Source organism: Artemia franciscana, chromosome 3 (genome assembly GCF_032884065.1).
Source record: "Artemia franciscana chromosome 3, ASM3288406v1, whole genome shotgun sequence".
NCBI lineage: Eukaryota > Metazoa > Arthropoda > Branchiopoda > Anostraca > Artemiidae > Artemia > Artemia franciscana.
In genome coordinates, this window is record NC_088865.1 from 29,220,596 (window position 1) to 29,237,308 (window position 16,713).

Below are 16,713 nucleotides of genomic sequence, written 5' to 3' on the forward strand. Positions count from 1 at the left end.
TAATAAAATTCAAAGTTATATTTATTAAAAGGAAATCACCAATGATTTAGTTGGGTTGGACGTTGTTAGTTGTCTCGACTCATTTATACCGGTTGAAAAGCATACGTTGATTCCGTTATCCTTGTAGAGTTGTATGGTTTGCGTTATTAGTGAAGTGGATGCTACTACCACCTAAAAAGAACTTGCGTAGGTATTCACGAGATGATACAAAATGTTTAAAGACTTTATCGATCGTGTGATCAACTTATGAAATTGAAAAGGCCCAGGATGATATTTTTTTGAACATAATTCGTGGCTCAATGGGCCAACTGAAAAATACCACTAGGCTTAACAATTTTTCTTTTTCCGACAAAAATCCCCTAAAAAGGGCTTTCATTGCTCAAATTATAGTTCCCCGTGATCTAAAACCTGAGCCAATTTTCTTTCCTGCTTTTCCTATTAAGATTTTTGATTTATTTGAATAAAATATTTTTTTCCAAAAACCAAATATCGTCAGATATTTTAATGCAAAAAGAATGAAAGAGGAGAGTTCATAACATTTTCTGTATTATTTTTCTTTCTTTTGTTTCTTTTCTAATACTGAGTTTTTAATATTCAATAGAAAATATTTCTTTTTCAAATTCTTAATATACAAGAAGACAAACCCCACTAAAACATTGGTTATTTTAATGACAAATAAAATACAAGATAAATATCCATTAAAAGATATTAACATAAGAAAACTTGCATTATCTTTTTAAAAGGGACAGGGGGGATACTCAAAAATGAGCTCGATATTGATGAATAATAACAAATGAAATTCGTCAAGTCTGACGTTCAAAGACAGGAGGCTTCAGGCACCCCCCCTATAAAAGTACGAATTTTGTTTCCTCGATAAGTACGGTTATAGACTTATGAGTATTTGTTGCTCTTTTTTCACCAGGGATAACCGTATTGAAGAATTAGCCCAAAAGTATTGGTAGAAGACTCATTCAGTCAGAAATTTGGAAGTTTTCCCGAAGTAACAAGTGGAGTAGTACTAAAAAGGAATTTGCAAAATCTTCCAATATGCACTGCAGAAAAACGAATAAGGCTACAAAAAATGACAAGTAAGATAAACAAATATTATTTAGTTTTAAAAAAGAAAATTAAAAAAAGAAACACTTAGGGGCGATATTAAAATAAATCTAACAGAAGCAGAAACAATTTCTAACAACAAGTCAAACTTGGAACGACCAGAAGTTGCCAAAGACAAGAGTGGCGCTAGCAGCTGCCGTCCCTCTCTCAATGCCTCTCAACATTTGAGTTCCATGGGTTAAACTTGCATCTCTAATAATAAGGATTTAGATTATTTTATTCCGGTTCTAACAAATGCACAGCATTCCCATCTTTTAAACTCGGATTTTATCTAAGAAAAATGGGAAGTTGTATAATTTGAGACCTTACGCATGAGGTTGTGTGAGTTATGTCCCTCCTCAGAAGTGTGTTTCCTGGACCTTTCAATCATTCTGAGGGAAAAGGCTAGCTTAAAATTTTTCCTGAAAATTTCATTTGCACACCCAAATATTTCAACGTTCTATGACAAACCCTCCAGATCCATAAAGAAGGGCAGAATGTACCCTACAGCCTCCGTTCATTGGGCAGAAAATTACTGAATTAAGCGTTTAAAGTAATTTGCAGACATATATTATTGGATTTATTGGAGTTCCTACTAGTTCTTTTTTTTAAACATGTATAGCCCGTTGTCTATTTGTTTCCCACTAAATTGTGGGAGCAACACCAGGTAATTTCTTCTCTGTTTTTTTTTCTTTCTCCTATGCCGCCAATTTTTGCGTATTTTGAAGAGGTGGTAAAGGTATAACCTGTTTGCTTTTATAAAAAGCATAGACCCCATATAAGATCGACGAATAAGCTTTGCCTATTCGAAGGCTGCGCATAATTTATGTCTGGGGTTAAAAAAGAATGGTTTCTAGTTGTCCTGGAGCCTATAGTGAGTGAGCTGAATTGGAGTTTTAAAATTTATATCGGATGGGACATCTGATGCTCTTCTGAAAGTCTTTGGTTTTTCTGGGCCTTGGTTCTGCTTCGAGGGAAAAGCTACGTTCTATCAGGCATGCACCCCTTTCAATTTAGAACCAGACTAACATCTAACAGTACTAAATATGTGATATATCTTTTGGGCCCATCACCAACATCCCTTTTTATAACAATAGAGAAAAAAGTTCAGTGTCCTATAAAAGAAGTATTCTCCCATGGGTGCTGCCCTCTACTGTTACTACCCATTCTGTTCACGATTTTCGATTGAATTCTCCATTTTGTTTTCTGCGCTTTGGCACTGAGGAAGAGGAACAACATCAAATTAACTTCTTAAATCTTAATGGTTCTCTCATCACTAAGGACCTATAAGCTTACCCTCTTCTCACTTCATTGTGCTGATATTACAAACTAATGTTAAAAACTTTTAAACCAAGACAAATGGATATTTTATTTTTTTTTTTTTTTCTTCTTTTTTTTTAGTGATCAATAATCCTCGATTAAGGAGAAAGGTGTGAAACCTTGTTTTTTCTGTAAGCTATTCATGAGATAAACCACTTTGGAAAAACCAATAGGATGACAAGTTCATCGTCCTGGTACATGTTAGGAAGAATAGCCCAGTAACCCGAGCCCTGATAGGTCGCAATCCCCAACAGCCCACAAACCTCCACCCCATCATCAACTTTTTAGAAAAAAAAGGCAGGCATATTATACTCGCCCGAACCAGAGTAATATAAAAAAAAGAGCTGAATTGTGTTAATAAGCCCTCTCTCCTCAAAACTTTAGCAGAAATGTTGGCAAATGGCACCGTGTTTGAACCAAAGTCATACAAGAGTTTTCAATATTTCTCCAGCATCGCCCCTTATCATCAGTTGTTTAGCAGAAAGGTGTGCAGATTTTTTTTTATACCAATCGGCTTGAAAATAATGGGACAGGTACAATAAACCAAAGAATTTAGAGCCACTTAATTCACAGGTGTAGACCACTTTCATCTACCCCGTTCCTCTTCTTCTCTACAAAAGTCTTTGATCCGCCTGAAATTCAGTAGACAGGTGCCCAAAGACAAGGAAACTTGGTCCAAAATGTTTCATATTATAAACCTTTATTTTCAAGATACTAAAAGCCTTCAAAGTTTTTCATTATGGAGAGTGATTGCTTCATCATGGAGAGTGACTTGTTTGCAAGAACCTTCAAAGAGGGGAGGGGGTCAGATACTTGAGCAAAGTGCATATTTTTGGTTTGTGATATACCTTTGATGGTGAAAAATTCGTCACCATCTTTATCGTGGAGACTTGCAATTAAAAAACTAGAGCTCATTAACCTTTCGGGCGAGGGGTTACATACCAATTATACTTTCGGACCCATTATACCTTCTTAAGAGCCACCCAGAAAACCTGTGGTAGACCATCAGGAGATCTGGCCATCTATTTCAGACATAACACTCAGCTGATATTATTGCAAAGTGACACTAACATCTTTCAACCTTGATCATGCAATTGTGTCAGATTCGGCTCTTCTTTCATCAATAGTTCATGTGGGCGACTCAAAAATCGACGACGATCATTCACCAATCACGTGCCAACTATCTTGCTCCATGGCGAGATCTGTACGACAAAACTCTCCCAAGTGGTTCTCAAAGATAAATTGAGAAAATGCCAATGTTCCACTTTATGTATTGACATTGTCCCAGTTATTATCATCTATTAAAGCACCATTCCACTTATTGTAAACATCTGTATATATAACTTCAACTCGGAACGATATCAACTCGTATTACCAGCAAATAGTGTTCTGTCTCACGTCTGCCACTAAAATAGCTGTCCTCTCTGAACGGGTTCGAACGGATACTCGCAATCCCTTGTGAAAAGCTGATCTTAAAGTGAAGATGGCTAAACAAAAAGCTAAGTTCTGGCTCCGCATGTAGACAGCCTGTGATCGTCCTCCTTCTGGTTCAGTCCATCAAATAAAACAGAAAACCAAACGAAAGTGCAAGTATTCCCTGCATAGAGTGAGACTGAACGCCTGCGATAAGAAATCCCGGGATCATGTAATAAACAGTGTAAAGTATTCACCTCCAATTAATTCCTCTCTTCGACTATGTGACTTCGTTTCCCATTATAAAAATATTGTGCTTTCATTTAATATTAATCTCCAAAATCATTCTAAAAAACTTATCAACTCAATCCTCCCAATTCGTATCAACCAATCTCAAGTGCTATTGTTGGAATCTGGTGGTATATTCCGAGCTCTTAAACAAATGAATAAGTCTGAGCCCCTTGATAGTGATGGTCTTTGCTTCAAGTTTTTTGCTTATGATTGTCCTGAACTACTGAAGCATTTCTAGTAATTGTTTCAGATGTGCTTGGCACAATCCATTGTGCCAGATAGTTTTTGTCCGGTTGTATATTTCCCACTGTTAAGAGGGGTAAGGACCCCAGGGCTTGCTCTTACTACCGTCCTATCACAGTTTCTTGTTTTGTTAGTAAGCTATTTGAATATATACTGCTACCGTCCATTAACTCCAGAGGGCAATTTTACGCCCTTCCAGCTTGGTTTTAGAAAAGGTATGGGCTGCGTTCAAGCTCACCATATTGTGGGTCGACTAATGAAACAAGCTGTTGCTCAAAAAAGTCCCCTGTATTGTTTGACTGTTGATATATCTAGTGCTTTCTTTTAGATCTTTTTTTTTTGGACAAACCATTCTAAATCTTCTGAAATATTGAAAGCTTTTGATGTTGGATTTCCATCGAAGTTCGTATTTAAGTTTTATAAAGTCACTAATTGCAAGTACGGTTAGACCTGTTTCCACCTATGAGGCAGGCCATTTGGATTAATTGAAGGTTTAACAAAAACAAAGATTGGCCTCTAAGAGACCAAACAACACAACTATTGACATAACAGACTACAATATATAAAATAGTTACAGGACAATAAATAAATTAGAAAATGTAGTGACCAACAGAAAAGGTTATAACGTAAAAAGCAATAGATCTGCTAAATATTTATGCACAAAAAAACTAACCTGTTACATGGTGCCAAAACGGAAGATTCCCTTTATAAACCTTCTCAAATGCCTCGCGTAAAGACCAATAGAATCTGCAATAAATGCCAAAAATAATTACAATGGCTTGAGACAAATGTCTCTTGATCTTGAAAAAGTTTGACATACTATCAGAATTATAGGGATGAAAATAGTTAAAATTTTAGAGTATTTTTTTTTTTCAACTTCCGTAATTTTTTTTTTAATTTCCGTAAGTAGGTCTAAGGATATTTTCATTTTTCTTGTATTACTATTATTATGTTTGGTATAGCTGATCAACTAACGATCAGAAAATACTATCAAAAGTTGGCCTAATCACCAGTTGCGCCCCCTTGAGTTACAAGCTTCAACAGAATAATAACAATACTAACTTATTTACTATTATGCCTTATCTCAACTCCCTGTTCAATATTACTCAATCTTAACCCCCCCCCCCCCTCCTAGTCGAAACTAACGCTTATTGAAAATTCCATATATTTTGAATGTTTAGGTATTACGAGAAATCCCCTCCTCCCAAAATTGTTGACTATAACAGAAAATTCATTGTAACCACTGCTCAATATAAATACCAACACCATAAACTAGACTTAAAGTAAGGGGATATTACCATGGTAATAAATTCTCTGAGGCAGGGTTCAAGCCCTCTCACCCCTCTTCTGAAGCATATAAATGTTGCACCTCAATGGAAACCTGATCGTTCAGGGAGCATTTAGGGAGTGTGCTTATGACCACCCTAAAACTAAGAAAAAAAAACTATTTTAAGCATGGTCTATAATTCGAGCATATAAATGATTTTAATCTACTACTACTACTAATAATAACTCACTGCAGCACCAAGCCGCCTGAGGCCAACACAGCTACGCACGCTCGTCCTCCAACCTAATCTATTTAAAGCCTCCCTCTTTACACCCTCCCAGGAAGTTCCCATTTCCTTTAAATCTTTATTTATGACATCCTCCCAACCCAGACATGGACGACCTGCTTTCCGTGTAGCCCCAGACGGGTGGCCAAAAAGGACAATCTTCGGTAATCTGTCATCCTTCATCCGTAGAACGTGGCCTAGCCATCTCAACCTTTCTTCCATTATAGCCCCAGAAAGTGCAATTGAACCACACTTTTCGTACAACCTACTGTTTGAAATACGGTCAGTCAGCCGGGTAGCCAGAACAATCCGTAGGCAATTTCTCTGGAAAATATCTAGTAAATTTTCATCTGCTTTTCGGAGTGCCCATGCTTCAGAGCCATATTTGACCACTGTCATCACTGTAGCTTCCAATATTATAATCTTGGTTCGTGGACTTATCTTTCTATTCTTCCAAACTTTTTTTAAATGTGAAAAAACACCCTGAGCCTTAGTTATTCTACTTTTAACATCTTCATTGCTCCCACCATCTTTACTAATAATAATACCAAGGTAACTGAAGCTCCCAACCTGATCAATCTTTTCGTTACCTAATGTCACCTGTTCATCTTCACTTATTCCTAGCCTTAGTGACTTAGTCTTCTTAACATTGATTTTCAAGCCTATTTTAGCACCCTGAACTCGTAAAACCTCTAAAAATTCATTCATTTTCCTCACACTTTCATCTAATATGCTTAAATCATCAGCATAATCTAAGTCCAGGAGCGTTCTTCCTCCCCATTTGATTCCATGGTCTCCAATTTCCTTTCCTGTGCTCCTTAAGACGAAGTCCATCCAAACGATCCATATAAAGGGGGATAGAACACAACCCTGCTTAACTCCTGATTTAATACAAAACCAGTTGCTAACCTCATTTCCTACCTTAACCGCAGCAGTATTATTCTCGTGCATAGTGCAAATCATTTTAATGTATTTTTCAAGTATACCATATAACGATAAGACCTTTGTTAACGCTGTTCTATCAACAGAATCGAAAGCTTGCTCATAATCGATAAAACTGAGGACCAAAGGTGTTTGACAACGAAGGGACTTCTCAATTATTAACCTAAGAGTGAAAACATGGTCGACACATCCTCTACCTTTTCTAAAACCGCATTGTTCTTACCTTAAAACTTTGTCTACAGCATGTCTCAGTCTAAAAAGTATCATATTACTCAGTAATTTGCTACCTACAGAGACCAGACTAATGCCTCGATAATTACGACACTCACTCTTGTCACCTTTCTTAAACAGTGGTTTAATTAAGGTTTTCCTAAAATCACTGGGTACTTCCCCTTTTTCAAAAATCATGTTCATAATCTTCAGTAGCTTATTCCTACCCTCAGAGCCACCATATTTAAGAAACTCATTAATCATACTATCAGCACCTGGGGCCTTATTATTTCTTAATCCTTTTAGTACCGTCGCTAATTCTTCCTCACTAAACAAATCTGCCTTCACATCCAAGGTACCACAAACTTTTTCATTTTCATCTATATCTTTTCCTGCAGCTGTATCTCGGTTTAGCACATTCTCAAAATGTTCCACCCATCTTTCTTTAACTTTTTCCTTATCACTAATTGTGGCCCCATTTCTATCTTTAACTGGGACAAGTCCGGATTGGCTACTCCCTTTCAATTTATTAACATGCCAGTATAGTATTTTACTATTATGCCGTCTAGCCGCATCTTCCAGATCCTCAGCAATTTTATCCATCGCCTCCACTTCACATCTCCTTAGTTCATATTTTAATGCTTCTCCACTTTCTTTACATTCCTTTTGTTTTAATACGACCTATCACTCAGATAATTCTTATAAAAACCCCTTCTACTCTCTATTAAACCTAAAGCTTTTTCATTAATATTCCTAGTTGCAGTTTTAGCACTCTTCCCTAGGACACCATCAGCAACTTCACAAATTGTTTTTCTGAAATTATTCCATCCATCTTCCACCTTGTCAAATTTTAAACTCTCAAGTTTAGTACTCAACTGTTTCTGGAATTTTTTTTCTCAAATTTTCATCCTGAAGTCTACCAACATCATAACTTTCCGGGAGGGAGTTACCCTTCTGAAATTTCAGCTTCAAATTAACCTTAGACACTACTAGATGGTGATCATAACTTTTAACATCAATAACGGCACTCCTATACACCCTAGTATCTTGTATTGATCCTGCTAGTCTTCTGTTTACAATAACATAATCAATAAGGTTTGCTGTTTTACCATCACGTGAATACCATGTCAACTTATGGGCCATTTTGTGACCAAACACCGTATTGGTTATAACTAGTTTGTTATACCTACAAAATTGCAAAAGCCTATAGCCATTACTGTTTTCTTTTCCTACACCAAATTTACCTCGGCTAGGATACCATCTATCCCTATTTCTACCAACCTGGGCATTAAAATCTCCTAGCAAAAACACCATATTTCTACCTGGTACCCTGACTATTTGCTCCTGTAACTGTAAGTAAAATTCATCTGAGTCACTAGTATCTCCATCAGTTGTTTCAATGGGGGCATATACTACTATAACTGATACCCTAAACTTTTTAGTCATAAAATAAGCAATTAGTATTCTATTATTAATACCTTCCCAGCCTAAACAAGACTTAGCAGCTTCCTTATTCATCATGAGCCCTACTCCCTGTCTATGTACCCCATCCTTCCTGCCTGAGTAAGCAAATTCTATGTCACCTAATTTCATGCTTCCTACCCCTGGGATATGAGTTTCTGAAACTCCTAATAAATCCAGTTCAAACCGTCTGAATTCGTCAGTCAAAATGTCGATGCGATAGTCATTTTTTAACGTCGTGACATTCCAAGTTCCAATTTTCATGTTCTTTAAATCTTTGAAATTATTTTGGCCTAAAAAAAAGCAATGATCCCGGATACCAGTGCAGGATGGGGACCAACATATCTTCTCAAATCTACACCGAGGCGCTTAAGCCGGCTTAGAACCGGGCAGCAAGAAATCCCTGGGACCTCCAGTAAGTTGGAGGCTTTGTGCAATCCTGGGCCCATCTTGGTCACAACATGGTTTTCAGCACTTGGCGATGCTCTTCTATCAACAAGAGTCGAAATCCTGCACAGACAGTCCCAAGCCTATTACCTCCGACTCATTATATATTCATGCCTACAAATATTATGCTACTACGGGGAAGCAGCCCAGAGTAAATAAATTAGCTAGGAAGAGGTTTTTCAGCCCGAAAACGCCCAGCAAAACAAACCAAGCCCAGAAAAATATCCAATAATCAGAATCCCGTACGAGTGCTGTGTTGTTTACTAGGCTACAATTTCCTCGAGGGGCGCCACTCCTCAAGTGGGAAAAATTGACCGCAAGTTTCCCAGTCTTGCAGGTACCCCGAAAGGGTCGAGGCAGCCCTTTAGAGAGGCCCTTGTACATAAATCTGGATCTTACACCCTGCAGCAGTTGTCCTCCTATAGAGGATCCTCCCACGATGGTGTTCTGCTTCACCATGCAATTTAACCCATTACTGGGAGAATGTTTGTAACTCATTTGACGTGTGAACACGGCAGTGGGCCCTGTTGAGTGTAAATTTGAGGGGTCTTCTTCCTCCTCCATCTGTAATTATTAACCCCCAGGGGAGGGTTTCCCAGTTTCTATTATGGACCCCACTGGGACAAGGTCCTACTTGGTCTAAGCCTCCTATGGAGCTACTCTGCCTATCTGTAGGGCATTCCCCTATCTGTTGTCCTCTACCAAAACCTAGCATGATTATCAAATAATTAACTAACTACTGCAACAAATAAATAGTTGCAGTAAATTGCAACTTTACTTTAATTTAGACTATAAAGTAAAGGACAAAAATAAAATATACAAGCTCTGTTGTCCTCTACTAAAACCTAGCATGCAAACTAATAATTAACTAACTATTGCAACTAATTAATAACTGTAATAAAGTACGACTTTCCTTTTAATTTATACCCTAAAACAAAGAAAACACAAAAAAGCTCTATTGTCCTCTACCAAAACCTAGCATGTTAACTAATAATTAACTAATAAATAGCCCACTTGGCCTGATTGAAACACCTCAAAAGCCACACCTTATAGAAAACACCTTTAAGAATTTAAATTAAGAAGGAAACTTATTAGAAACCCGGCTAGTACTGCAAAAGTCGACCTAAGTAGCCAATTTAGCCTGTTTGAAACATCTCACAAGCCAACACCCTATAGAAAACACCTTTGAGAATTTAAATGAATAAGAAAACTTATTAGAAACTCTAATGGTACTGCAAAAGTAGACCTAAGTAGCCAATTTAGCCTGTCTGAAGCATCTCACAAGCCAAAACCCTATAGAAAACACCTTTGAGAATTTAAATGAATAAGAAAATTTATTAGAAACTCTGCTAATACTGCAAAAGTCGACCTAAGTAGCCAATTTAGCCTGTTTGAAACATCTCACAAGCCAATACCCTATAGAGAACACCTTTAAGAATTTAAACGAAGAAGAAAACTTATTAGAAACTCTGCTAATACTGCAAAAGTAGACCTAAGTAGCCAATTCAGCCTGTTTGAAACATCTCACAAGCCAACACCCTATAGAAAACACCTTTGAGAATTTAAATGAATAAGAGAACTTATTAGAAACCCTGCTAATAATGCAGAAGTAGACCTAAGTAGCCAATTTAGCCTGTTCGAAACATCTCACAAGCGAACACCCTATAGAAAACACCTTTAAGAATTTAAATGAATAAGAAAACTTATTAGAAAACTCTGCTGGTACTGCAAAACTAGACCTAATTAGCCAATTTAGCCTGTTTGAAACATCTCACAAGCCAAAACCCTATAGAAAACACCTTTGAGAATTTAAATGAATAAGAAAACTTATTAGAAACCCTGCTAATACTGCAAAAGTAGACCTAAGTAAACAATTAAACCTGTTTGAAATATCTCACAAGCCAACACCCTATAGAAAACACCTTTGAGAATTTAAATGAATAAGAAAACTTATTAGAAACTCTGCTGGTACTGCAAAAGTAGACCTAAGTAGTCAATTTAGCCTTTTTGAAACATCTCACAAGCCAAAACCCTATAGAAAACACCTTTGAGAATTTAAATGAATAAGAAAACTTATTAGAAACTCTGCTAATACTGCAAAAGTAGACCTCACTAGCCAATTAAACCTGTTCGAAACATCTCACAAGCCAACACCCTATATAAAACATTTTTGAGAATTTAAATGAAGAAAAAAACTTATTAGAAACTATATCTTTTGAGCATATAACATAATTTGAAGCATATAAAATATAATTTGAAGATATAAATATAATTTGAGTATACAATATATTTAAGCACATAAATGTTGCACCTCAATGGAAACCTGGTCGTTCAGGGAGCATTTAGGGAGTGTGTTTATGACCACCCTAAACTAAGAAAAAAAAAACTATTTTAAGCATGGTCTAAAATTTGAATTAAAGTTGACATCTATCGGTAAAAAGCTGAAAAGTTTGACATTTTAAGGTTAATATAACTTGATGGCCCAAGGTAGAGCCGAGAGGCCCTATTGTCTTTAGTGAAAAAAAAGTCAGAACAAAGAGGCAGTAAATGCAAATTTCACAAACAATATCTGATTTCCACTAAAGCTGGCATGTAAAAGTTTTTTTTTTAATCAATAATGACATAAAATTAAATTGCAATTCAAGCGCTGGAAAACAAAACGCAGTATATGACCAACATGTTTCACACATGGCTTCCATGCCAGAATAAGAAAATAAAACCAAAAATGAATAGGTATGACAAGAAGCCTGACAAATTCAACAGTTCGACACTACCCTACAAAACGTTTGTCAGATTACCGGGGATCTGCTGTACTTTCATCGATACTTCTTTTAAAAAATACTGATAGTTTTTACCGTTAAATTAAAATAGCTTTTGAAACTAGCCATGATATTAAGATAAATCAAATACTAAGTCTATAAATTAAGGATAACTTACTTTCTAACTGAGATCACTCCAAGAGCCAAGGCCGCACTCAAACTCATTGCTGGACCAAGCAGGTTTGGTCTAGATTGATTAGGCTGAAAATATCCTGAAGAGAATGCATCCATTTCGTGTTTTATTCGAGTTTTCAGAAGACGAAGGGCTCGCTTTTCACCGCCAATTATTCTTCGAGTGGGCAGGAAACATTGGTCGTATGGAAGTTGGAGATCACTACAAGACGGTACATTTTCAAATATACGAAAGCTAGATGTGCCAATCGGAGACGGAATGTGCCAAAATTTCACGTTTGACCAATCAGGATTTGGTGCAGGCTTTGGTGGCTCCCCCATACACTCGATGGTTTGCTGATTATGAAACAAAAAGAAATATATAACTACATTTATGAGGGAACACTAAACCTCATGGGAACATGATTAAAATCAGTATTAACATTTTAAGCACCCTTTACAAAATCGATACTTGCCCAATAATAAAGAAAACTTATTCTTAAATCACTAATGCCACGTCATTTTGGAAATATAACCTAAGACTATTAAATGATAGAGCCCAATTCCATCTGCATTGTGTAGTCACGCTTTTAGGCATGAATTTTTGTAGCGTAGCCGTAAATACGTCTACACACGGGAAAAAAGGAGAAATCTGTCATAAGAATATTCTAAAACGAGTCCAAACATACCTCTTCGCTGGGAAAAGTCCTACAAAACCCCTATCTGTCAAAGCCAGAATTGCGTGCATTTGCGTATAGCAGCTATTTTTTTAATTTCCATGCTGAAAATAAATGTCATTCCTCATCTATTAAAACTATTACTTCAACGTAGAGTCATTATCTAAATCATCCATGAGGGTTTTTGCGTATTCATGAACAAATTACTTTTCGTATATAAATCACGTGCTTTTGGTTAATTGTCAAATCCCCTCAGAAAACAGAAAATGTTTTCTCTGTGAGTGCCTGTCACTTGAGACACATGTTCCATTTAACAATGTCAACAGTTACCATAGGGAAGTAACATTTACATTTTCGCACACTATGGTGGACACCGGGGGGAATATGCCTTTTCAGATTGATAATATTATCCACTCCATTAAGAAAATATTAGGGACAGACAAACGATCGTACATGAAAACCGTAATTTGTGTCCAAAATGTAAAACAATCAACAATACCCGAGGGTGCATCCAGGATTTTTGTTCAGGCGGGGGGGGGGGATAATAAAAATTGTTTAAAAACATAAAAATTCGTTAATATTCATTTTTATTACGTTTTTACGAGTCGAAAAGAAATGTAGAGGGGACAGGGGCATAGCTAGAGTATTTTTATTGAGGGCAAGAGGGGCTGCTATTGAAGTAGATGCTAATCAAGCGGTAGTGAAAAAAGTAACTATTTAACAAACACGTTTCTTGGTGAATTTAAAGATATTACAAAATACAAATTAAACAATAAAAACACATTAATCAGCCACAAATATAAGTGCTGGTGCTTGGCTTTTACTAAAATTGTCAGCAACGAGCTTCTGCAGACAACAGTTGTACAGCGTAAACAAGCTTTGGGGGGGTGAAGGTAAATGCCGTTTATACTCATCTTTTTCAGTCAAATTCACCAATAAAGCTGCAGCACATACTAAACTGTAGTATGTTGTATTATACGTGATTTCTTGAAATGTTATTTATGATTTTCTTTTAAATTGTCTTGTTTGTGAAATCGCCGATTTATATTAATAAATAGTATTGATATCAGCGGGCCACATGAAGCCGAAACAAAAATCATAGGTAGCGCAATAGCGCTGTATAGGTAAAGATACAGGATGAGTCAGAGTATTACAACAGATTGTGTAGCATTATTTAGTGACATATTACCACATTTAAATAGCGATCGTGTTCCAAATTTGATAGTATCCAAAAAAGTTAAAGTTGGAATTATTAACTTGTTCATTGGGCATTCTTTGACAAGAATATCCAAAAAATCTGAAAAATTCTAGGCATCATTGCAGCAGAAACTTCAAATAAATGCAAACATTGCCAGGGATGCCATTTGGAAGGGAAAATAAACTCTAGAATTTGAAACTCACCATCCCCTTTGTATCTTTGTCTAAAAAACGAATTCTATAAAAACTACGCAAAAGTTTTTCTTCGTTTAAATCAAGGTCTGGGGGGGGGGGTATACATTCCAGAAGGCGGTTACCTTGAACATCGTTTTTATATCTATAATTCCCTTTGAAAACAAAGCTCAGTCTCCTAGTGCTGCATGATAAAACTGATAGCAAAAAAAAGAGAATGAATCGATACCACTTATATGTGCACACCCAAATTTCTAAATTGTGAGAAAAATATACATATTTTGTTACTTTATTCTATTCTCAGCACACACTTCCCATGGCATGCTTTTGTAGAGATAAAGTCCCACAAATAACGCTGACGTTGTGTGGGATGCGACTAAGTCCATTCATAATTTTTAGCGCATTTATGTCAATCCTTTTTTGGAGCTGGTTATAAGAAATACTTAGAAAAACGAAAATAGTGTGAAGTCGGTATAGTATTGTACATAGTGGCAGCCCTAGATTTTGGGTTAGTATTTGAATCCAAAATGCAATGAATAGGACGTTATCAGCGCTTATTAGGCATTTCAATGACAAATAAGAGAACCAGAATTTTAATTAAATATTGGAAATTGATATTAAAAACAGTTAAATTATTCCTGGAGTAGACCCCCCTCTACCAAATTCCACGACCAAACTAAAACCGATTTGACCAAACTAGTTATAATACATATGTCATTATAAAAAGCACTAAGTCTTATTTTGTTCTTATTCTTCAATGAATCCATTTCTGTCCTATTTGCATATGTAGAAGGTGTACTCATTTCCACTTATGAAATTTTTAAAACAAGAAGTAAAAGTATCTTAAATGTCAGGGGAAAAATTGATCTGAGCAAATGTGGCGAAACAAGAAGTAACAAGTGAACATAGGATCGCATTTTTACTTGATGATAAGGTTTCAAATTTTGAAAAATATTAATGTGCAACATATTATGAAGTGCAATGAACCTCTATTTTTCTGGTTTTCCTTATGTTGAAAACAAGCACGGATTAATTAAAAAAATTATCTGCACAAAGTAAAGAGCAAATTTGACACTTAAAACGGGTAACAGTTTTAAAGCTACTTAATAAATTATAGTTTTCAATTATTGGGGAGCAACTGTCCCTCTTGCCCCCCTCCCTCTCATGACGCTCCTGGGGGGAGGGAAGTACAGCCCCCAAACCATTTTTAACCAAATTGGATTTTTTACAAAAAAAAGTTTACTTTAATAGTGCTTTATTTATTTACAACGTTTATGAAGCCCGTTTAAATCTATAACTATGATTCTTGTAAGATATAACAAAACCTCTTCCCATTGTAATTTGATCCTGGATTTGGTTCTGGAACTAAAATTCAGTGAAAAAACCTGCTATGAAAAAATACAGCAAAGTCAATGGAAAACGGGCGACAAACCAAGAAACTAAATTGACACTAGTCAAATATTTAAATATAATAAATATATGCACAATACATATGTGCGTAATTTTTACCAGCTTCTGTATATTCAAGGAAGCCTAATACTTTACTTACTAGCAACATGTTATAGGTGAGAGGGGGGGATCCTCCCATAGCTTCAATGATTTGATCAGGATCCCAAAGAGTGTGTCCAACATCTTCTGACCATGGAATATTAAGGTCACAGCATAGGTTTTTTACCAGCCCATCCCGTTTCCACCAAATAGGTTCACAATCCTGAAAATAGTCCTTACATTATCATATTGCTTCGTCACTTTTTCTTCAACAACTTTTTGATTGGCAGATTTTAGTCCCATAGTTTTGAAGAATGTGTCTAATTTCACAAAATAATAGGAAAACATAAGTACAAAATATCCCAAGAATCCAATAAAACAGACAATATCTCTTAAAGTCTCTCTTGATCTATTCAATCTATTATCTATGCTACCTCTATTAAGCGATTTTTATGCTGTAACACGTGCAGACACGAATTCTGACAAATTTCGAAGGTAGTCAAAAAGTGGCAAATTATGCAATTGAACCAAAGACAAAAAGGCATTTCATTGAAAAAATAGATTGAGATATTTTGCACCATAACAAAGAAGACAAAAATTTAGTTGCATTCAAAAAAAAGTAGTTGGTTACATAAGATTGGCCTAAATAAAAACAAAGTTACAAGCAGGAAAAATAAACCAATTACAAAGGAAAAAGCACTTAGAGAACATGGTAGCCAATACTCAAAGAAGAAAAATAAAACAATAAGATATAAATTTAAATACCATCCACAAGCATTCAGATCTGAGAAATAAAATAATTGTTTACAAGTAGCTACGAGCTTGATGCTATTTTGTACCCATCAAAGATAGGCTAGGTAATTTATAAAAGTTGGGAATGAGTATTTTACAAAATATATTAAATTTATGCACACATAAATTTCCAAAAGCTGAGGGTAAAGAAGCTTGAAAACAGAATACAGCACAGCCAAAAAAGTATGCTCACTTGTTCAAAAAAAAGATGCTTTAATCCAGAGTCCTTTTTCAGGAATTTGAGCAGCTCTAGAGGACATCCCTCTGCCACATACAATCTGCTACCATGCGCATTTAACTGTTTATCTAGATCTTCTAGAGATTCAAGTAAAAATCCTGCTTGGTGATAAGATATAATTGGACCTAGAAAGAAATGAATAAAACCAACTGTTACATGATTCATAAGACCAGCACATTGGTAAATATTTACAACAGCTATATTTACAATATTTACAACAAAGT

General features: G+C 35.9%; 1 protein-coding gene across 1 annotated transcript in view; it reads right to left on the reverse strand.

The window, feature by feature from the left end:
* Window positions 1–16,614, reverse strand: part of LOC136025131 (cryptochrome-1-like) — a gene marked incomplete at its 5' end in the record, with an annotated part of 39,235 nt that extends 22,621 nt beyond the window's left edge. The window contains 4 exon segments of the mRNA XM_065700877.1: window positions 5,036–5,109; window positions 11,913–12,262; window positions 15,521–15,682; window positions 16,445–16,614. Coding sequence (XP_065556949.1) covers window positions 5,036–5,109; window positions 11,913–12,262; window positions 15,521–15,682; window positions 16,445–16,614 — 756 coding nt within the window.
* Between the last annotated feature and the right edge of the window lie 99 nt (window positions 16,615–16,713).